We start from the raw sequence: 22,225 nt of genomic DNA on the forward strand, positions 1-22,225 counted from the left end.
TCCCTGGGGCTGGGGTTGGGTGGTGAAGAGAGGGGAGGACCTGGACCCTGCACGGGGAAAGGGCCAGCATGGTCGTGAGGCCAGCACTCCCCCCCACTCGGGGTCCTGGCCAGGGAGTCCACGCTGGAGGGGACAGGAGTAGGGGCCCTGGAATGGGCCCATCTGGGAGCTGGCCGGCGGCTGGGGAGGGGGGCCGGCCGGCCAGAAGGGGGCTCACAGGTAGATCTCGCGCTTGGCTGTCTGGGCAGTTGCCGGTGTGGCTGCAGGTGGGAAGTCCGAGGTCTGGGTCAGGGGGATTTCCTCCAAGGTGGCCGAGTCCTTGCAGGAGTCATGGCTACTGTGGGAGAAGGCACTGTAGGAGGGCAGGAGGCGCACGGGGGCCGTTTTGGTGTTCCGGTCTTCCGGGGGGCTGGGGCTGCCGGCGCCCGCAGGCTCCTGCCCTCCTCGGTCCTGGTAAGGCACGAAGGTGGAGAGTTTGAGGGCGCTGCTCTTGGTGCGGCGGCTGGGAGACGACTGGCCGGGCATCCAGCACGTGTCAGAGTGGCCAAACTCACTGCACTCCCGGGTACATGTGCCCGTCATGGCGACATCAGGCAAAGGGCGCAGGTCTGCGGGCAAGAGTGGAGGACAGTGATCAGGCAGGCAGCCTCGCAGAGCTCAGCTCCATGACCTCCCACTGGCACCACACTCTGCCTCAGAGCAGGATCGCGCACCCCTTCCTGCCCGCTGAGCTCACAGGTACACATGCTCCCCAGCCGGCACCACCTCTCACCAGCCACTGTGCTCCTCTTCCTCTCTCTCTCACATATACACACAACCTATCCTTAAATAGACACATCCTTCCATCCTCACCCACCCTCCAGCTCTCCTCTCACACACCTACCAAATGTGCCCTCAGACAGGTGCACAAACACACAGCTCATCTCTACACTCTGTTACCTGGCTCCAGACAGGCTTAAACACGAAAGCCTCCCCTCTGACAGGGGCGAGGAAACCCCTGTCCTCATTTAAGGACTTACACACACACACACACACACACACACACACACACACACACCCCTATGCTTCAAAAAGGCATGGACACACAAATCTACACTGGGCACCTCCATTTTCAGACAGGCGGGCACGTACCTTCCTTGAGAATCCCCGCAACCACCAGGCTTGAGGCTGTCCTGGAACCCTGCCACCACCCCCCACTGCCACAGTCCATCAAAGCCCTGCTTTACAGCCATAGGGAGGGGACTCACACTTTAGACACCCACACTCCCACAAGCACACTCATGCAGCCCCTTCCCACCTCACGCCAGCCCCCTACACCAACCACCACCCCTGGCCTTAACCCTGCTCCCTGCCCAGAACACCCATGGGAACAGGAGTTGGCCGCCTGACATCAGCAGTAGCCGGTGTGGTTGCTGGGCAGCAGGGGTATCCATGGGAACGGCTGGGCCATGAGCACTTCCTGTCACATTTGCCCCTGTCCCGCCCTCACTTGGGGACAGTACCAGACGGTGACCCCCCTCAGGGACATGACTGGTGTTTGGAGGCTCCCCTGGCACCACCCATCCTGGCTTGGCCTCCTGCCAGGGCCAGGTGAGGAGGGGACAGTTCTGTTCTTAGCCTGCAACCTGCCAGCCCTCTTCTGCTCAGAGCAGAATTGGGGGACCCAATGTGGCACAGAGCAGAGCACAGGCACCGGGTGGGCGGGGCTGGGTGCTGGGCCGAGTCCCACAGACCCCAGACCCCAGAGCAGCTCCCACATACCTGGCACTCCACCTCAGGGCCTGCTCCGGCCAGCCGGCTCTGCGCGGGCACAAAAAGGACGAGACGGGCATGAGATCGCGAATGGAGGCGCAGGGTGGGGTGCAGGGCACCTGAGATTTAGGGCCTGGGAGCTTATACAAAGGCTCTATGCCCAAGGGGTAGGGGTGTGGAACTTTTCATCTTTTAGGGGACTTGTGGGTGCTTGGACTGCAGGAGGGCGTGAGACCCAAAGAGAGCTTCAAGTTGGGGGGAGGGTCTTTCGATCCCAAGGGGAAGTTTATTCAGTCTGCCCCTCCACAGGCCACCTTGGACCCTTCACACACGCATTACACACACATTCTGACAACACACACTACCATCTACTCCCACGTGACCTCTGCTGCAGCCCACAGCTCCCTCTCATTGCCCACTAAATCACTGCCCTCCTAGACCCGCCTTTCCTCACCCTAGACCTTCTCCCCCTCAGCCAAGCCCTCTCCTGCCTCTCCCACAGGGGGCCATCATACCCTTCTCTGAACTCCTCATAGCATCCCAGGTCTTCCTTCCTTTTCTCAAGCCCCTCTGACCCGTTAAGGGACCCTCATTACCTCAAGGTTTCATCAAGGTCCCCTTCCCACTACCTGAACCCTCTGGCCCCCCTGCTTGGGGGTCCCATTCCTAGGAAGCAGTGTAATGTAGTGCTTGGGTTTGAACTGTCATTTCCTCAATGTGATTCTGGGCAAATGACCTCAGTTTCCTCCACTGTAAATTGGGCACAAAAAAGTTCTCAGATCAGAGTGGTGGTGAGGATGACGTAACCGTGTACTGGAGACACTCAACGCAATGATTACTGCTGAACACACGAGTCCAAGAGTATGGAGGCTATGTCACCATTCTCAGGCTTCCCCTCATTCTCGGGGTGCCCTCACCGTTCTCGGGGTGCTCCATCTCTCCTATGCTGCCGTCGGGGGTGGTGCGCTCATAATGATCCTCAGGCAGAGCCAGGGGACCAAGTCTGGGCCCCGAGGATGACTTGCTGGATGGTGTCTCTGATTCCTCCAGGCCGCTATCGTAGTAGCTATGCTGGGATGGGTCCTGCAGCTCCTGGGCCTGGCTGGTGGCGGAGAAGGTGACTCGGCGGTGAGGTAACTGCAGGGAAAGGGAATGTCACTGTGGGTTGGCCACCCTGCCCGGCAGGGCCTGCACCATAGTAGGGCTCAGTTCTAGCCAGCCCACCTCCAGAGCACCTACCCCCTGACCCCCTGGGCCTCAGCAGCAACCAAGAAGAGACCCAGTCTCCAGCACAGCATAGCCCCCCAAGAAGCACAGGTGCCTAGCGAGGCCCACTCCTTAATTCTAGAACAGTTCCCTCCCGGTACAGCCAAGACCACACACTGAAAGTCCCAATACAGCAGAGGCCCCAGTGTTACTCTGGTCTCCAGGCCACTACAGCAAGCCTGGTCCAGTACAACCACTTGTTATAGCACAGCTTCCCAGTACTGGCACAGCCTCCCCTTAATTCCAGGACAGCCAACACCAGAATAGCACGTCAGCAGCCAACAACCCTAATTCCAGTGGAGCCTCCAAACACCAGCAAGCTTCCAATATCTCCAACAGTTCCGGAAAAGCAGTACAGACCCCTCATTCCGAAACAGCTCACCAGCACCAGAACAGTCCCCTAGTTTCCAAACAGCACACCCCCCAACTCCCAGATTCCATCTCACCTGTCTCATTGCTCTGTAACTTCCCATTTCCTCCATCCAAACGAGATGCCAACCTCTTTCTGATCCTCTTTTCCTCACCCCTGGGTTGTACTGTGGAGGCAGCCTCGGGAAGCCCTGCTGAGTCCCCTCCCATTTAGCCCCCCTGGCCCCACTGCATTCCCCCAGAGACCTGGTAGAGGTGAAGGGAGAAGGAAAGTCAGCCTGCTAACAAGCCAGGGCACCGTGGGGGTGGGGAAGCAGAACAATGGCGACTCTGAGGCCTCCAGATCAGGAAACGGAGTAAAACTATAGAGGGCAAGGCCCTGGAGAACTTGGGCATGGGAGGAGGGGCTTGGCATCCATCAGGGATGAGGAAGGCTGGTCTCAAATGGAGACTCCTTCGAGGAAATCAGGAAATCGGAAAGAGCTTCTGGGAGGGGCAGGCACCTTGATGGAGCCAGGACTTAGAAGCTTAGACTGGGGGCTGGGGTTGGGGCAGTGGAACCACGACAGGCTGTTTCCAGCCAGCAGCCTGGCCTGCCTGCCATGGGTTAACGATCATCCCAGGAACCTGGCAACCTCGGCTTGGCACTTGGCACAACCAGCCAGTCACCCAAACACCCACTTGGGACCGCCACTGACTTTCTTGCCAACCTGAAATTAGGAGTTGTGGAGGGCACAGACCCAGGGGCCCTGGAGGCCAGGGGTGGGAGCAGCCCAGGCTCAGGGCCCCGCTGATGAGTCTCCAGGTGCCCTCCAATTCTCTAGGACTTTGGTAGTAGTGCTTTGTCTTTACTAGCCTTAATAAGAGGTTATCAAGATGGTGGTGGGGGGGAGATGGGGTTCACAGACCTACATTCCTGACTCCACACAATCTCATTCCAATCAAGGCTGCTGGGTGGGGAGGCTGTCAGGAAAGCAGAACCTCCTACCACCTAGGCTCTCATCCCATCTTCAGGAACGGGCAATCCTTGGGATCCATGTTGTAATCCAAACCACTGAAGGGTCTGGATAATGACAGATAGAGTCCCCCCAATTGACCTGGACGTCTGGGACTGCAGTTGTAAAGAAGCATTGTCCACCTGGCGTCTGAGGGAACAGGCTCCAGTAGGGGTGCTGGGGACAGAGGGCAGTCTGGCGTCCGAGGCTTTGCTTTTCAGTTTTCTTTAAGACTTTAGCTAGTAGCCCCCTCTCCCTGCAGAATCCACACCCACAATCGAAGGCTTCTTTCTGCCCCACCTACTACTAGTCAGGTCTCTTTCTTTGTGATTCTTTTCTGGAAAATGGAAGGTTGGGTTATTTTCAATACTAAACATCCCCTATAATTCTATGACTATCAAATCTTAAGCCAAGATCCAAATCTCTCAAACTTTAGTCCTGAAGTTCTGGATATTTACAGTTGGCTGTTCCTACTGGTCCTTCAGATTCAACATGTCTGAAATGAAATTCTTCGTTTCTTCCATCAGTTCTGCATGGACAATGAACTCATCACTGTCCTATCACCCAGACTCAATATAGCCTCCAAACACGAGCAACCTTCCAGTAGCTCTGATATATCAACCTGGGAATGCTGGTAGCTCTCCCTTCAGTCCTCATCTCTACTCCATTTCTAAATGTGTCTTGGCCTCATGGATCTTTTCTCCCTAAGTTTAGCCAAATCCATCCATCCATCACCCCCCCCCCGCCCACCCATGGCCACCATCTTAGTTCAGTCCTTAGAGGTTCAGTCCTCTATTTCCACCTCTACCCCCTTTAAGCCTACCCTACATTCCAGTGAACTTTTAAGTATTCAGTTTATCCAAAAATGGGGCTCCCATTTTCTCTTAAGAAACTTTTGGCCAAACTTCTGTATCCTCTCTATATAACCAAAGTTCTTCCAGTATCAGCTCTCAGCTCTCCCCTAGGCCCTCTGTTCCAGCCAGACTACTTCTCTCTGCCCATCCCCTGCCTCCAGCTGTCATGGTCATGCTCGATTCTGTCTCAAGAGTTGGCTCCACTTGGTGATTCCCCCACCTCCCACCTGACTCCTGCTCATTGTGAAGAGCTAACTCAAGCTTCACATTCTCCTCCCAGAAGCCCACACCCATGTCCTGTGAATGTTTTGGTTCTCATAAAATGGGAGGGGGGAAATATGGGCAAGGAAACTTTGAAATCCCAGAGTTTCACAAACTTTAACTACTTCTCCCTTTCTTGGAGGTTTCACAGAGCCTTTAACCACCTGATGTGATAGTGCATCTCCTACTACCAAAACTAACTTAATCATGGAACACGTTTTTATAGCATAATGGATAACAGCAGACTCTGGAAATGTGATTTCCCGATGCCTTTTGTTGGAATTCTGACTCACCACTAACTAGTTTTCACTTCTGTAAAATGAGCATTGTAATGACCTGTGTCACAAGAGTTATGAGCATTGAATGATCACGTAAAATGCTTAGCATGGTACGTTGCACCTAGCAAGGACTCAAAAAAAAAAAAAAATGGAAGCGAGTAGTAGCAGAAGCAGTGGAACAAGTTGGGAAAGCTTTCCTATGGCACTTCTCACTAGACACTTAAGATTCTCAATTGCCTCATCGTTTCATCACTTGTATGGCTTGTAAAGTATGACCACTTTTCCTCAGGGTCTAGTGCCATGCTCAGCACACAGTAGGAACCGGCCTATGACAACAGTGTTTTGGTTTGGTTGTGTCTAAATGTTGGGAGAAAGCATTCAATGTGATTCCATGGATGGGGTGGATTGCAGCAGCGTAAGGGATAACCCCTCAGACCCTGGGAAGGAAAAAGAAATGAGGGAACTAAAGGAACAGAAAGAAGAGAGAGGTGGCGGCAAGGATAGAAACAAAAGGAAAAAATGGTTGGTCAGGAGTTGTGAGAGGTTGTAGAGATGATTATTCACCCAAGTGAAATGAGATGAAACCAGATTTCATTTCCCCATGCCTTCAAAGTCCCCAGGAGTTTTTACTTTGGGGGTACCTCCAGGACATCAGGGAGTTTGTGGACAGAATTATAGTGAGCTGGCGCCTTGGACCTCCTGGGAATATCTCAAGCCTCTTCAGTCACCATGGAGACAGGTTGCCTCTGGCCTTAGAGATTCCCCCAGGACCTCAGGCCCCTCACCCAGACTTTAGCCTCCCTCCCCCTCAGGCACAGCCAGAGACAGGGCATACTCAGGGGAGCAAGAAGTGAGAGAAGGAGAGAGAGAGAGTGAGTGAGTGAGTGAGTGAGTGAGTGAGTGAGTGAGTGAGTGAGAGCCAGCAGCCCAGGGTAATCAGAGCAAGGAGCTGAAGTAGGGGGCAGGGCAGTACCAGGACACCTTCCCCCCAGTCAGCAGGGAGCACCTAAGAGTGGGTACAAAGCAGGTCAACCCAAAGAACTTGAGCATTCCCTCCCTCTCCCTGGGCCTCCCCACCCAGCAGCCCAGGCTGGTGATCCTGGTGGACACACAGGGGAGGCTAGCTAATTGCTGGGTGTTGAGTGATGGTGAGATGAAGGGGCTGGGAAAGAGACTTGAGAAGATCTTGCCCTGAGGGACACTGACAGGTATAATCAAGAGGTTCTTTTACCTGAGGCAGGCAGGCTGCACTCCATCTCTCCCTAGACTTCCAGCTCCCCAGGTGCTTTAAGTCTATCTGTCAGGGACTGCTGGGTTGGGCAGCTCAGAAAGGTCAAGTCTTAGCCAAGGGAGAATGGGCAGAACTTGGGTATGTCTCCACTTGCCCTTTCCTGGTGAAGAGTGTCATTCCTAGGGAGAAGGCCTCACAAACATGGGTAAGGGTACACGTTGCCTGACAACTGCATTTGAAAGCTGCTGGGAAGGGCACTTTGGACCTGGACAGGAGGGCAGATGTGGCAGGGTCAGTTAAGACCTGGACTAGGTAGAGTGGGTCAGTCTAGGATGTGGGAAGGTGTGGGTAAATTGGGACAGGACCTACGTTTCCAGTCTCTCTCACTCCTTCTCTCAGTTCCAGGAAAATAAGAAACCAAAACTCCAAAAATAGAGAACTTTATTGTCAAGAATAAGTGTTTGGGACTGGGGTAGGGGAGCTGGGGCCCAGCCCCAGGAGCCTGGGGTGGGAAGAGGGTGACACAATACACACAGAAGGCACAAATGAGGACACCCCTCTCCCTGACAAAGGCCACACCCGGTTCCCCACCAGGAGCCCAGGTCTCCAGGTTTCCCCTCTAGAGAAGCACCCATGGCTGGTCTCAGGCAGTCTACTCCCAGGTTTGGAGTAGACTTCTCCACCTCCCTTCCCACTCTGCCTCCAAACCTCCTCACCCGCCCATCCCCCCCCACCTGCAAGACCCAGCAGCCAGTCCAGTGTCCTGGGATTTCACAAGTCACAGCTCTCTCTCCAATGGGGAGGGGTTGGGGAAGAGGAGAACACAAAACATACCCGCCCTCAATTTCAATCAGCCTGGATGAGGCAGCAGTGTCATTACCAAGGCCTCGGCACCGCCAGATCTTTGGTCTCACCTCCCACATCTGGCTTGCGTGGGCCCCACGCGAGCTAGTGAGCACGCCAGGTCCTACACAGTTGTCACTCCCACACCTCAGTCCAGATCGCCCCGCGATAGGGGTGGGGTGGGGGCTGGGGTGTGCTGAGCCGAAAGGGCTGGCCTACCTGCTTGCTGGGGTATTTGGGGGGGTTGGTGCGGTAGCTGTAGTCGGAGTACTGCTCAGAGCCCGTGGACGTGGTGTCCCCGGTGCCCACGAATGTATTTGCAGGCGGCAGGTCCTGCACCACCTGGTGCTTCTTGGAGGCCGAGGGTGACTGGGGCTGTAGCTGGATGGAAGGCAGTGGGGAGTTTGAGCGGTAGTGGCGGCCCAGGTCAGGGCTGCCAGGTGGGTAGTTGAGGGGCAGGTGGATGCGGGGGCTGTCCCCAGGGGCATCGCTCATCAGATTGAACTTGAGAGACTTCTGTAGCCCAGCCTCATCTTCATCCTCCACTGGCTTCACAGGCTTTGGGGACTTACTCTTCTTGCCCTTGCTTTTGTTGCCCTTGGAGGCTTTGCTGCTGGGCTTGGGGGCATACAGATCCTTGGTCTCCTTCTTACCAGCCTGGTAGCCACTCTTAGCCTCCCGCTGCCGGCAGTAGCGCACAAGCACTGCCAAGGCAATGAGCAAGGCCACAGCCACCACGCCAGCCACTACGCCAAAGAGGATATTGCCACGCTGCTTGGAGCGTTCATATTCTGGATCCCCGGCAATGTCGATGTCCAGTGGTGTGTCCAGGCTATGGACCAGCAGGGTCTCCAGCAGTGTGAGGTTGGCCAGGGTCTCGTTGACATAAAGGTGGACCAAGGCTGTGCCATAGCGTGGGGGCTTGCCACGGTCACTGACCTTCACCACCAGGCGGTGCAGCCCATGGTGGCGCCGCTCAATTTCCTTCTCGAGGGTGATGGCACCTGAATGTGATCCAATCTGGAACAGTCCATAAGGGTTACCACCAGCAATGCTGTAAGTCAGCTCAGCGTTGACACCAGAGTCAATGTCCTCAGCTGTCACCTGGCTGACCGTCTCACCAAGACGTGTCTGGGGAGTCAGCAGCCGGTGGGAGGTGTTGGAAGGAGCAGTGATGAAGGGTGCATTGTCGTTCTCATCCAGCACATTGATGGTGACGCCAACGTAAGCTGAGCGAGGTGGGACACCACCATCCACTGCCTTCAGCTGGAAGGTATAGGTACTTTGCTGCTCCCGATCGAAGCTCAGGCTAGAGAGGATGGTGCCCGTGCCATTCTGGATAACAAAGTCACCATTGTCCTGCTCCACTGTGAGCTGCACGCGGGCATTCTCCCCCTTGTCCCCATCAATGACAGTCACCATGCCCACTGGACTCAGCGCCGGCATGTTCTCCATCACTGAGAAATTGTAGCCACTCAGCATAAACTTGGGGTCATTGTCATTGCAGTCTAGCACATTGACGAGGACGGTGGCTGTGCCCTGGAGGCTGGGGCTGCCACGATCGGCTGCCACCACCTTCAATTCATAGCTTTCTCGCTGTTCCCGATCAAGGGATGTCTTCACCCGGATCTCTCCAGTCTCAGGCGAGATGGTGAAGAGGCCCTTGGCAGCCGGCTCTGGCTCCAGAGAGTAAACCAGCTCAGCATTGGAGCCAGAGTCGGCATCACTGGCAGTGACCTCGGCGACCACTTCACCGGGCTTATTGTTTTCTGGGAAGGCAACCTCAGTGATGCTCTGGGTGAAGACAGGTGCATTGTCATTGACGTCCACCACCTGCACCTTGAGAGAGTTGGTGCTTGAGAGTGGGGGGTTGCCAGAATCCACAGCCACAATCTCGATGGTATAGTCTTTGACCTTCTCGTAGTCCAGCGGGGTAGTGGTCTGCAGGAAGTACTTCTTCTTGCTGTCACTTCCCGTCTCACTGGCCTGGCGTAGCTGGAAGGGCACATCACCTGCTACCACACAAGTGACGGCTGCGTTCTCTCCCTCGTCTCGGTCAGATACCTGCACCAGGGCCACAGCCGTCTCCTCGGCCACATCCTCCGAGATGTTAGCCATCCCATCTTGATGGGTCACCAGCCCTATACCCCGGATCTCAATGCTGGGGGCATTGTCATTCATGTCCTTCACAGTCACCACCACCTGGGCACGGGCACTCTTAGGGTTGGTGCCTCGGTCCTTGGCAAGCACTGAGAAGCGCAGGGTGCTTAGGTCCTCACGGTCCACGGGGCCCTGCACAGTGATAAGTCCAGTATTCCTGTCCAGCCGCAGAAGACGCCTCACAACTTCAGGGGCCTGGTGAAACGTGTAGTCAATCTCTGCGTTGGCACCTTGGTCTGAGTCATTGGCCTTCACCTACAGGGCAGAGGAGAAAGACAAGGGAAAGAAGGCTGGGTTAGTCCAGTGAGAACAAATTAAGGGACGCATGTGCTGCCTTTCCAACAAACATGGCAGGCACACCTATTCTAACATGGCACCCTTTCCAAAATCCACTCATGCACTGCCCTTTCCCAGCAGTGACATTGTGGCAGATAGTTCTGGTCTCTTTCTCCAAGGAGTCTAGATACAGCCTGCAACTCCTCAACTGTGCAGCTGCTATGGGACAGGGTGGAATTAGGCTCTACTTATCATTCCTGTACTAGCCCCCCAGATATAGGGATGAGGATCCATCTAGCAAGTAGTATAGCTATTCCACCTGATTCAAATGGCCTTTAACCATTCTGCAAGCTGGAAAAGTGTGAGCAGTAGAGATGGTATGTATGCATGCACCTGTATGTATAATACACACGCGCATGATTGAGTGAGACTGTATGGTTATCTATGCATGTGTGCATGTGTGTCTGCACATGAGTGGAGACTGACATGCCCACCTGGAGGCCACAGGTAAACGGCTTTTTTTTGAAAGCAGCTAGGTAAGGATGTGGGTCAGAAGGAGCCGCCAGGCCACTGCTCTGTCAAACTGGGGAAACCTGTTTCAGCAGCTTCTTCCCCTCCCAGCTGGCTGGCTGGCTGGCTGGCTGGTGCTGGCTAGGCACCAACTTGAGGAATCCGGCCGAGCCTGTGGCCAGGAGGGAGGGGTTGGTGCAGGCCACAGAGCCTGCTGGCAGCAGGCTGGGCTCCCAGCATCAAACAATGAACTGTCTGTCCCTTTGCAGTGGGCACGCCCTCCCACGCCAACCCCGACGCACAGTCCGCCCAAATCTACACAAACAAGGGTGGTAATGGGGCAACAGAACCAGGTGGGACTGACCACGAGGTACCAGTGGTCAGGGAGAAATATTTAGGTGGGAGTTATGTCACAGACAGACAGAAGGTGAGGCTCTGGCGGGAGGGGGAAGGTGGGGAAGGCATTACTACTTGGCAGCAGAGTCTCTAGGGAGCAAAGCAGAAGACTCCTAGGTTCAAATCCCAGCTCAGGCACTTCCTCACTAACCCTGTGACCTTGGGCCCATTTGAGGCTTGGGCCACCAACCCAAGCCTCAGTCTAAAAAATGTGTAAAATGGGGTAATGATAGAACCTATTTTGCAGGGTTGTGGTGAGGATTAAATGGAATAATACATGTAAAAAGGCCTAACACTGTCTGGCACATGGAAAGTGCTCCCTAAGTGTCATTTTTCTCTCTTTTTATCTATCTGTTCACCCTCCTATCTGTCCATCTCTGAAAATCAGTGTCACTGACCACTGCATCTAGTAGACCTCACGCCACAGCCAGTCTCCCTCCTCTCTGCTGAGACTTCTACACCAGTGGAGATGCCTGAGCGGGGGTTCTCCAAAATGTCACTGTCCATGAGAGCCCCTCCCCCTCCCCAGCCTACTCCCTTTGTCTCTACAGGTCACCAACTTTATGACTGATTCCCGCTGTCTCTAGACTCGGCATCAGCTTCTCATTTGCCTCTCAGCCATCTTATCTCCCTTGTCCCTGTGCCTCTTTGACGCCTGCCTGTTTCTCGTTCACCTCTGTTCTCTGTGTTTCTGCCCTTGTGCCCACTGTCTCCTCTCTCCCGCCCTGGCTACCTCCAGCCTCATCTCTGCCCCATTCTCATGCGTCGTCCCTCTACGAGGTGGGGTAACTGCTGCACACAAAGGTTCTGAGGCCAGACTGTTGGGATGTGGCCAAGGTAGGATCTGAACACATCAGTTGGATGATAATAGGCAAGTCACTTGTCTCTATGGGCTCAGTTTCCCATCTGTAAAATGGGGATAATGCTTACCTTGCAGTGTGGGGATTAAGTGATATGATACACATAATGTGTTGAGAACAGTGCCTGGCACCTAGGCTATTATTATTCACCATCTCCGACTGTCTGTCTCCCCTCTCTCAGTCTTTGTTCTGTAGGTTCCAGTCCACCAGCCTCTAAAAAAAGGTTGAAACTCATTCCCGTGCTCCACTTCAGTGTGAGGACCTAAGTGGAAGGGTTTCCCAGGATGGGTAACGGTGTGCAAGGCAGGCTGAACCCTCCTCAGCAAACTCACATCAAAGGCAGATAGCTTCAGCCCATGGGGAAGGAGAAAGGAGCCGGGGCTGGCTGAAAGCCAGGCAGAGATGACAGCGGGAGATACACCCACCAGTCTGCAGGGACGCTTTCTTTGCTCCCTCCCAGGCCTGGGCCCCACCAGGCTGCTCAGCCCCTGGGGCAGTTCCCATGGAGAGGGGTGCTGAGAACTAACAGAGACAACCAACCCCTCCACTGTGCTGGGCACCCCACATTCATGGGCACCCCATGCCTAGGGAGGGAAGCAAGTATATGGATATCTGAGTACAGTTTTCTAGAATTCTGAGGACTCACCTGGCTAAAATGATCTCATCTGACTTTGTCAGGGAGGGGCAAAGTAAAGCTCAGTCCTCCAGCTCCAGGAAATTCTCACCTGGTCATAGGGAACCATCCCTGGCTGGGAAGACATGCTTACCTTGGGAGAGATTCCACTTGGACAAAATTGGCTCCCTTGACTGAGAAAGCTATCATTTGACTTGGGAGGCGGTTTTACTTCTCAGGGGTTGTGCCAACTTGATTCTGTCTTGGGAATGGAGGAGATACTGTACACATGTTATGTTACTGTCATCTAAGTAGCTAGTAGAGGAAGATCCTGTCACCTGTAGGGTCAGGGTGGAGGCTTGTGGGAGGTGTCACCTGGCTGGGACAGGGAGAAGAGGTCTCACCGCAGTACCCTGGCAGTTTCTCCCTAAGTGGAGGGTATTTTCACCTCTGGTTGGGATGGGCTTGCGTTTCTAAATGTGCATCACCCTGGGTTAGATAGAGGGGCCTCTCACCTGGATGACCGAGTGGCCTATAGGGCTGTTCTCAGACAGCTCGGCCTCGTATGAGGGGCGCTCGAACTTGGGAGCGTTGTCATTGGTGTCAAGCACGGTGACTCGCAGCAGGGCACTGCTGGCACGTGGAGGACTGCCACCATCCTGCACCTTGATCGTGAGGTCATAGGAATCCCAGCGTTCGCGGTCCAAGTTGCCCATCACAATGAGCTGTGGCTGCTTCTCCTCCTGGTCCTCCGCCACCTGCAGCCCAAACAGCTCCTGGGCCTCAGGCCCGGCTTGCAGCTCATAGGATGCCACACCATTGGGGCCAGCATCGCGATCTGAAGCCAGCGGGATGGGGAAGAGCGAACCGATGTTGGTATTCTCGGGGATGGCCAGAGTGATGACTGGCGAGGCGAAGTTGGGTGTGTTGTCATTGATGTCCTGTACCTCTATCTGGCCTTCGAGCAGCCGGGGACTGCCATTCTGCACGAGGTCCGTGATCGAGACCTCAAACTCCAGGATGCAGGGCTCGCCAGGGACCAGGTACTGGCACTCTCGGAGACCTTCACGGTCGATAGAGGTCTCAGTTGTGAAGATGTCGCCAGTCTTGCCATCCACCCGCAGATACGGGGCGCCTACCTCCAGTTTGTACAGGTGGCCCACATCTGGAAAACCGTAGTCAGCTGCGAGGCTCCCAATGAGTGTGTTGGGCGGCTGTTCCTCTGGAACCTTGTACACTACCCGAGTGGCATGGCCTGGGGATGGAGTCAGCAGGAGCACCAGTGCCAGCAGCAAGGGAGGCAGTAATGACCGTTGCCCCCCAGGGCCTGGGCTGGGCCTCAGGGTCCCCATCCTGGCAGGCTCCAGAATCAGGAGGGCTGCAAGGGGAAGAGTTCAAACAGGTGATCAGCTAGGAGGAGGAACCTGGCCCTGAAGGCTACCCAGAGTCAGCCCCCACTCTCCCTCTCCCACCTACATGCTCCTCTCCTGCCAGGAGGGCTCAGTGGCGGCACAGAAGCCCAAATCTCACCCGCAGCTGGTGTTACAGGAATGGGACAGGTCTTAAGCAGTTCCCGCCCATGGAACGCCCTGACCCGCCTGACACTCCCTCTCCCTCCCAGCTCTCTACTCTGTGCTTTGCCCAACACCTCCTTCTCACCAGCATCCTGCTTTAGTCATCCATGGTAATTACCCTGATACTGAGATAGGAGAGACAGCAAGTGGAAGGGTGAGGTCTCTAGCACCCCACATACCCATGGTAGGAAAGAGTCACAGGTACTCCCTTACGGTCCCCAGGCCCTGGTCTTTACTCGGTTTGGTTGCAGAGGGTCACTCAGTTTGGATGGTGAGAGGGGGCAACATATTATTTTTCTCCATTCGGAGTTCCAAGTCAGGCTATATGCACGAGGTGTGACATTTCAAGTCCCGCTTCTCTGATAGTAATCACTCATTGATGGATGTACCCAATGCCCCCACCCCCTAAATGGCCAGCTGGAATTGGGCACTGATCAAAGCTTTAAAATGGTTAGGGTGGGGAGTTGGCCTTAGTCCTCCCCACCTCCCACCAAATGCATGTGCCCCTGGGCACTGGGGCCTGCCTGCACATACACAGCTCGCCCTCCATTTCCACTAGTGGAGAGGGGATGGCCAGTGGGATGACTGGCGAGGCAAAGTTGGGTGTGTTGTCATTGATGTCCTGTACCTCTATCTGGCCTTCGAGCAGCCGGGGACTGCCTTTCTGCACAGGTGTGTGGAAGAGAGTAGAGGTCAATGCTGGTAGCAGGTCTGACTAGCTCTAGAATTGGTATTGGGAGTGGCCCTGGCTTGTCCTGAGCAACTGGGAACCCAGCAGGTCTAACTGGGACAGAGCTGCTGATGACACCACCAGCCTTTCCCTGACCACTCCTCCCCCGCTGCCCATACTGCATCTGGTCTCTCCATGAACATCCAGTGCCTATTTGATACCTAACCTCATAAACACCTGGGCCCTATTTCACACCTGACTCCTCTCCCATGCAAGCCAGTCCAGTCCTACCTCATACCTGCCTCTCCTGCCAATTTCTTCCAGTTGGAGCCGTGTGCGCCCTAGCCCATCGTAAGCGGCGACCTCCATTATTCCTGTAATCCACTTCTACAGTCCACCTCTTGCATTTTTGAAGGGGGTACATTTCAGCCCCCCACAAGACCTGCTGGCTACTCCTCTAGTGTCGACTCCCTCTCCCTTTCCCTATAAACCCTGGCCAGCTCAGAATTCAAATCCAAAGACTCTGGGCCAGCATTTTCACAGAGTACCTTCCTACTTGCATCTGGAACACCTGCTCCAGGCCCCGTCACAGATCACCCCCACCCCCAGTGAAGGCACCCTCTGGCTCCCAGGCCTCTCCAGCCCACGGTGACCTCTCCTTCCTCCAACTCACAGCAGCTTATTGTCTGTCTCAGTCTCGAGGCCATGAATCACTTCTGCCTGGGACACCGCCCGCCTGTGTTGTTAAGCTCTGGTATTGTTACGTATTCCTGTGTTCCCTGCTCCCCAGGCAGACACCAGGCATCTTGAAGGAAGGGACAGGGCCCCCACCACTCACCCTCCAGCTCAGACCCGTGTACAAATTTGGGCATACTGTAGGTGCTCATTTACTGGGCACTCACATTGTGTTGGGCTCTGCCCTGGGCACTGGGAAAACAAGACAGATGCAGTCTGCAGAAGCGGAGCTAACAAGGGCTCTGCTTCAATAGCTATTTGTAGTTTTGTTTGATTGTACCCATTTGGCACTTGATAAGGCAGCAGGATGGAGAACATGGGCTGTGACGTCAGACAGTCTGAGGCAAACCCTAGTTGCCTACTTCCTGGCTGCATGAGCTGAGCAAATGATTTAGAGCCTAGGATTCCTGCTCTGTAAAATGGGGATAATACTATCTGTTTCCTAGGGAGTGAGAGAGCATGTAGGTCAAATGCTGAGTACTCACCAAATGGTGTCTCCAAGCACTTACAATTGTAGTGATGTAGCTGTCTGAGAAATAATTTGGAAATCGTCTTTCCTACGAGTCTGAGGCAAGAGCAGGAGAAGCTCTGCTATGTTTAGTCCTACATCCTCAGGACATCACCCTGGACCCAGCACATAGTAGGCACTTGCTCTAGTTCCTAAAGACTGATGCTAGCTCTCAGGCTTAGCCTATCTGGCACATTCTGTGTGATCTTTGCTTGATCATTCCCCAGTTCCTCTACTCCATTGAGAACCCACAGAAAGGCCAAATTTACTCCTTCTCTGTTCGGGTTCACAGTAGACACCCAGCAAATGCTCACTAGATGCAGGTTCCTTACACTTCACTTCCTCGGAGTAGTCTCCCCAAGCTCAGCCCCTCCCTGGTCACTCAGCAGCACTACAGTGCTCGGAGTGTGAGGCCATTATCAGATTAGAGTATATGTTTGTTCCCAGCTGCAATCTTAATCTCTTTAAAAGAAGGAGGAATTTATATGATGTTCCATTTGGATCCACCCTCCAGGCTACTTCCCCTCTGCCTTTGAGGACTGGACCTGGCAAAGGGCCCATCTCACCACTAGAAGCCCCAACCCCACACCCCCTCAGAGAACCTCATTCCCTGCTGGGCACCTAATCCTGCCCTTCCCCCATAGCACATACCCCACATTATGTATACCATTCCCAGTAGGTCACAGAGGATGGGGGTTACAAGGGAGGAGGTGTGAATTACCCTGATCCTCACAAAGAGGAGAATTGTGGGAATGACTGCATGCTTCCCCTCATTCTCTCCAGATGATCAAGGGTTCTTAACCTTCTGGGTCACATCTCCCTTTAAGAAATTTTTGAAAATGTGATAGATTTCCCCAGAAAAATGAAGTTCACAAATTTAGGCTACTACTTCAGAAGTCCATGGTCTATATATTAAGGCCCCACTAGCAGGGACTCCTTTCCAATTTTAGGGTCATAAGCTGGGACTCCAGCCCCACAGGCCGCCCATGCAGCATAAACACAGCATACTTAGACCTTCCCCAACACACACATATTCTCCCTCATTCATCCTGTCTCCTGAGGAGATCTCTTACCTCCAGCCAGCATGGGAGTCAGGAGAGGACAGCGGTAGTCCAACTTCTAAGTTGGAATGAGAACTACAGAGGAATATCCCAGGCAAGGAAAGGGAGAGGAAGGGTGTTCATCAGAGATAGGAGGAGTTGTGGGGGGAATGGAGTTGGGGGTTGCCCAGAGTGGGGAAAAGAGTTGAAGAGCGCTTAGGCCTTCAAGCACCCGGTGAGTGTCTTTACAAAGGGTATTACCTTGCCCCACCCTTTGGAATTCTGATTCTGGGGGTGGGACTATGGGAAACCTCCAGGCAATTGTGTTGCAACGGTCCTGGACCATCTGGGAACCATTCGAGGCACACTAGGTCCGCTTGAATTAAGAAAGAAGTACAAATTCTATCATTATCACCTTTTCCATCATCATCACTGTCATCACTCATCATCATCCCAGCTAACATCCCTGAGACCTTACTACATTTACATACATTATCTCATTTAATTTTCTCAGCCCTCTGAAACAGGTACTATGTATTATTACCCTGTTCCCCATAGTACAGATGATAGAACTGAGGCTCAGAAAGAGTAATAAATTGTCTTTAGGTCAGAGAAAAGTAGGTGCAAGAGTCACGACTTATGAAGTAAAATGCCTCTTCACATCCCAGAGGCTGGGAGAAAGGCTGGATGGGGAGAAGGGAAACCAATCGAATATGATATTTACTATGTACCTGTGACCCCTCTCCCATACACACACATACCCCATTCCTGGGCTGCCAAACCTGCCTGGCAAGCCGGGGAAGAGAAAGAAGAGCCTAGAGCAGGGGCTGATCAGCCCGAGGCCCCGAGGCCCCCAGGCCCCAGAGGCTACTGTTGCCCTTCTCTCTATCCCAGGCTTCTAGGGATGCAGGGAATTCAGAACAGTCAGGGCCAGCAGTGAGGAGAGCCCTGCCCCCACCATCCCTGAACTTTGCCCGGTAGTTCGTTATTGGGAGTCATTAGTCCCAGACAGCCGCCTTTGAAGTTACTGGCGCCTTATCTGTCCTTTCCCCGGGCACTTGCTGCTTTCCTGGCAAGGGTGTCCCCTCTGCCCAGTGACACAGGCACCGAGGACCCTGAGAAATCAAAGCTTTACTTCATAGGGAGTTGTAAGAGAGCAGAGTCCAGGGAAGGCTAAGGAAAACACCATCTGTGTCAATATCTGGAGAAAGCAGAGAACAGTGAGGGTTTGCCGGGCACCTTCATTTCCAGTCTACCTCAGGGACCAGGGTCATCTTCCTGCTGAATGCTGTGACCAGAGAGTAAACACTAGAAGCAGCCATGTCTATCACAGTCACCAGGTCAGCTCTGATCCCTCACCCTCACCCCTGCACTGTTACACAATAGCCACCGCCACCAGGGGCACAAAATACTAAGGGACATAGATCCTGTTTGGGATGTGGGGTAGAGAGATTCAGAGGCCTCCCACCGTGAATGAGTGTGCAGCCCTCAACTCCTCTGCCACAATCTCCCATTAGCCTCTGCAGGACTTCCAGGCACCTACATTCCTGAGTCAGTCTGTTGAGGTTCAAACCCTTGCTCCACCACCGGCCAGCTGTGTGACCTTGGCCAAGTGACTTAACCATTCTGAACCCGTTTCCATACTATGAAATGGAAATAATCCTGCCTCTGACGTTATTTGGGAGGATTAAATGCAATCTGATGCATTAGGGTCCATTACATGGTAAAGGACAGATGTGTATATCATTCAATCATGGAACAGAGCATTTTATTTTCAGCATCAGGCACGCAGTAGGTGTTCTTTGATTCAACAAATAAACCCATATTCTGCCACCTGGGAAGAGCTGTGAAGGCAAGGACCCTTGAATCTTACTACTGTACTACATCCACACCACCTACCATGAGCCCTTGCAGTTAGTAGGCCCTCAATATAGATGTGGAATATAGAAGAATCTCTCCAGCACCATCTCTCCTTGCTCATGGGAACTCCCTCATAATTGAAGGGCCTCTTCCTTCCCCCTCGGTCCTTCAGCCCCTCCCCCATCCTTGCAGGCCTGCTCCTGGCCCTTTCACTCCACTCTTCTCCAGATTGTCTCTGTCCAGCCCACCTCCTCCTCCAAGTAGCCATAGCAGCCCAGAGGATGCCAGACCAGCAAGACACCCCTTTCTAGCTGAAGTTCCTTTTGGAATTGCGGAGAGGAAGCTGGGGGGGAAAGAGGAGGCCTAAACATGGCCAATACTAAAACCGGACCTGCTCAGTTACCATACTGTCCCTGGCCATCTCTGGAGGTCCTTCTCAATCCTCTTCCCAGGATTCCACGCCATGCCCTGGTCTAGTTGTAATTACAGATTTCAATTCTCCTAGACCCTTATGTCAAGAATGTAATACCCGGCATTCCTCTACCTCCAGGCCTCTGGGTTGCCACATTCACTCTCAGAGTACCCTCTTTCCTGACAGCTACCTAGGGTTGGGCCCAGGGCAGTTAATGGAAGGCTCCCTGCATCTACCAATACTAAGTCCTGGGCTCTGCACGGTCTACACCGCGGTGGTCAGCGGGCGCTCCCTGTACAAACGCAGCACTCCCCCCAGAGGACGCGGGAGTGGAGGGGTGGTAAGGTGTGGGGTTGGGGTGGGGGAAGTGGGGTGGAACAGCAGCTATTTCTCCATAGCTACTTCTCGGGCTCAGGGTGGCCCCACCCCTCCCCCCACCGGCGGGGCCGAGTCTCGGGGGCTCCAGGTTAGGAGGGGGGCGCGGCGCAGTGAGAACACGCCTCGGCCAGCGGGTCCCTTTCACGCTCGGTCCTACGAACTGCCGCGGGGAATCCCTCCTCCTCCGCATCTCAGGCCTCATCCTAGGGTCCCCAGCAATCGGGCGTCGGCGGGAGCCGCGCAGCGGACGCCAGGAGGCGGCGGGGAGGGAGCCGGCGCCGGAATCACAAAGCAAACCCCGCCGGGAAGGGCCATTCTCTTAAAACCAACGCTCTCGCGGTGGACAGAAAAGGGGTCTTTGCCCCGGACTCAAGCCTCAAAGACCTCAACATGACCCCGGATATTTTCTGCCGGAAAGAATGGTCACCGATCACTGTTGGAGAAACTGAGGCCAGAGGTCTGGGCTACCGAGGGTAACTGGGGGAAAAGGGTGCGAGTTTATCTGGCCTACCAATTTTGCTCCCGTTCGTGCCGTGATCTTCCTTCTGGCCCCAGGGCCTTGCCCATGCACTCGATTGGGGCCTGCAGTCGGGACCCCGTTGAGGGGGCTCCCAGGTGTGTGAGACACAGGTGTGCGGGACCCAGGTGTGCTGGGAACCCAGGTGTGTTGGGGAACCTTAGCAAAAACGGTCCAAAGAGGGTCGCGAGCACCGCTCCAAGCTTGCACCCGCTGCAAAGGGACATAAATCCCTGGAGCCCCAGGGAGCCGGGATGGCGGGCCTGCCAGGTCCAGCTGGTTCCGGGAATACCCGGCCGGTACGGCCCCGGAGTGGGGGTGGGGGAGGCGCCAGCCTGGAAGCCGGTCCGGCGGGCCCCCAGGGTTCCGCGGATATTTACAATAACAATGTCGTGATTAAGGTGAGGGGGCGCTAGGGGCTGGCTCGGAGGCCCCGGCCGCTTCCCCTTCAGGAATCTGCCCACCGAGGGGGAGGAACTGCGTGTATGTATGTGTGTGTGTGTATGTGTGTGTATACTGCAAGGTGTAATGTGACACTGTTGGTGTAAGGTGTGTGTGACACCCAGTGCTGAAACGTGTGAAGCAATGGATTCTGTTTGTGATAGGCGCTGCTGGAGGTGCCACTTTCTGTGTTAGGGTGTGTGCCGTCAAGCATGTGCTGAGACACTGGGTTGTGTGTTTATGTGGGTGCAGTTGAGAGGTGCACACGAGACCTGTATTGTGTACCTCGCTTCTGGCCAAGGAGTATGGTAGGGTGTGTTCCTTAAAAGAATATATGAGAGCCTAGGTTTTCAGGGTACGTCTGGCTAGCGATGGCCTGAACCTTCTTACATGAGGGCATGGGGCTGTTTGTATTCCCGTGTCGCAAATGTCACGCCCGGCTGTGTTTTGTTGCTCTAGCCATGGGATGTGCGTCCGTGCTGCTGACCGTGCAGACGCTGAAACGGATTCTGAGCTAGTGCCGGTGCCCCAGTGGGCGCTGGTGTGCGGGAGGTATGTGTGTGCACATATGTACGGATTTATGTATGCGCGTACATATGTCAGTGGTCTGGCCCTCCGTGTGCCCGCAGGGAACTAAAAGCGCCCGAGTGATCCGAGCTGGTCGCCCAACAAGTGTGTGTGTGTGTGTGTGTGTGTGTGTGTGCCCGCGCGCGCGCGTTCGCTGGGGATGCGGGTCCTTGCTGGCTTCGTCCTCAGGGGGCCCGCACCACCACCATCAAACTGGGTACTGCGCGTTTTCCCCGAACCATTTCCATCCCGCGCGATCCAGGGTCCCCTTCCCCCGCCGCTCCCAGCGTCCCGGGTGCGGGACGCCGAGGCTGGGGTCCGTCCGGTACCCCTCTCCTCGATCGGCTTCTACCTGCGGGCCTTGGAGGCCAGGGTGCCCCGGCCACAACCCCTACTCGGAGATCCCAGGCGCCCCCACCTCAGCCCCCGCGCCCCGAGGGGGCCCCTGGGCCGCGCTCCGCCGAGCGCCCCTCCCTCAGCTCCCGCCGGCTATGGCCGCTCGGGGCCGGGAGCCGCCGCCGGATCCTTACCCGCCTCGGGGCAGCGCCGGCCGCCCGCCCCGCTGTCCATGAGCCACCACCGGCCCCGGCCCGGGCTGCGGCTCCGCACCGCTCGGGCTGGCGCTGCGGTTCAGGCTCCGGCTCCGGCTGGCTCTGGGCGCAGCAGCCCCGGCGGCTTCGTGTCCGCGCCGCGCTCCCGCTCCCCGAGTGTGTGAGGCGGCGGAGCCGGGCGGCGGCGGAGCCAGCAGCGAGCGGAGCGCACAGCCCGGCCCGCCCCCTCCCTCCCCCTCCCTCCTGGCCCGCCCGCTCGCCTCCCGCCCGCCTCCCCACCCCCCTCGCGGCCGGGAGGAGGAGCTCGC

General features: G+C 55.2%; 1 protein-coding gene across 1 annotated transcript; it reads right to left on the bottom strand.

The window, feature by feature from the left end:
• Window positions 1-213: 213 nt before the first annotated feature.
• On the bottom strand, window positions 214-22,017 carry PCDH1 (protocadherin 1; the record flags this gene model as incomplete). Its single annotated transcript, XM_084252241.1, has 5 exons — window positions 21,897-22,017; window positions 13,180-14,042; window positions 8,069-10,264; window positions 2,670-2,889; window positions 214-608 (listed from the first exon to the last, which is right to left on the bottom strand). Exons 1-5 carry the CDS (start codon window positions 21,934-21,936, stop codon window positions 214-216), a joined length of 3,714 nt encoding a protein of 1,237 aa, XP_084108367.1. The 5' UTR covers window positions 21,937-22,017.
• Window positions 22,018-22,225: the final 208 nt, after the last annotated feature.

This window comes from Talpa europaea (genome assembly GCF_964194135.1).
Source record: "Talpa europaea genome assembly, chromosome: 13".
NCBI lineage: Eukaryota > Metazoa > Chordata > Mammalia > Eulipotyphla > Talpidae > Talpa > Talpa europaea.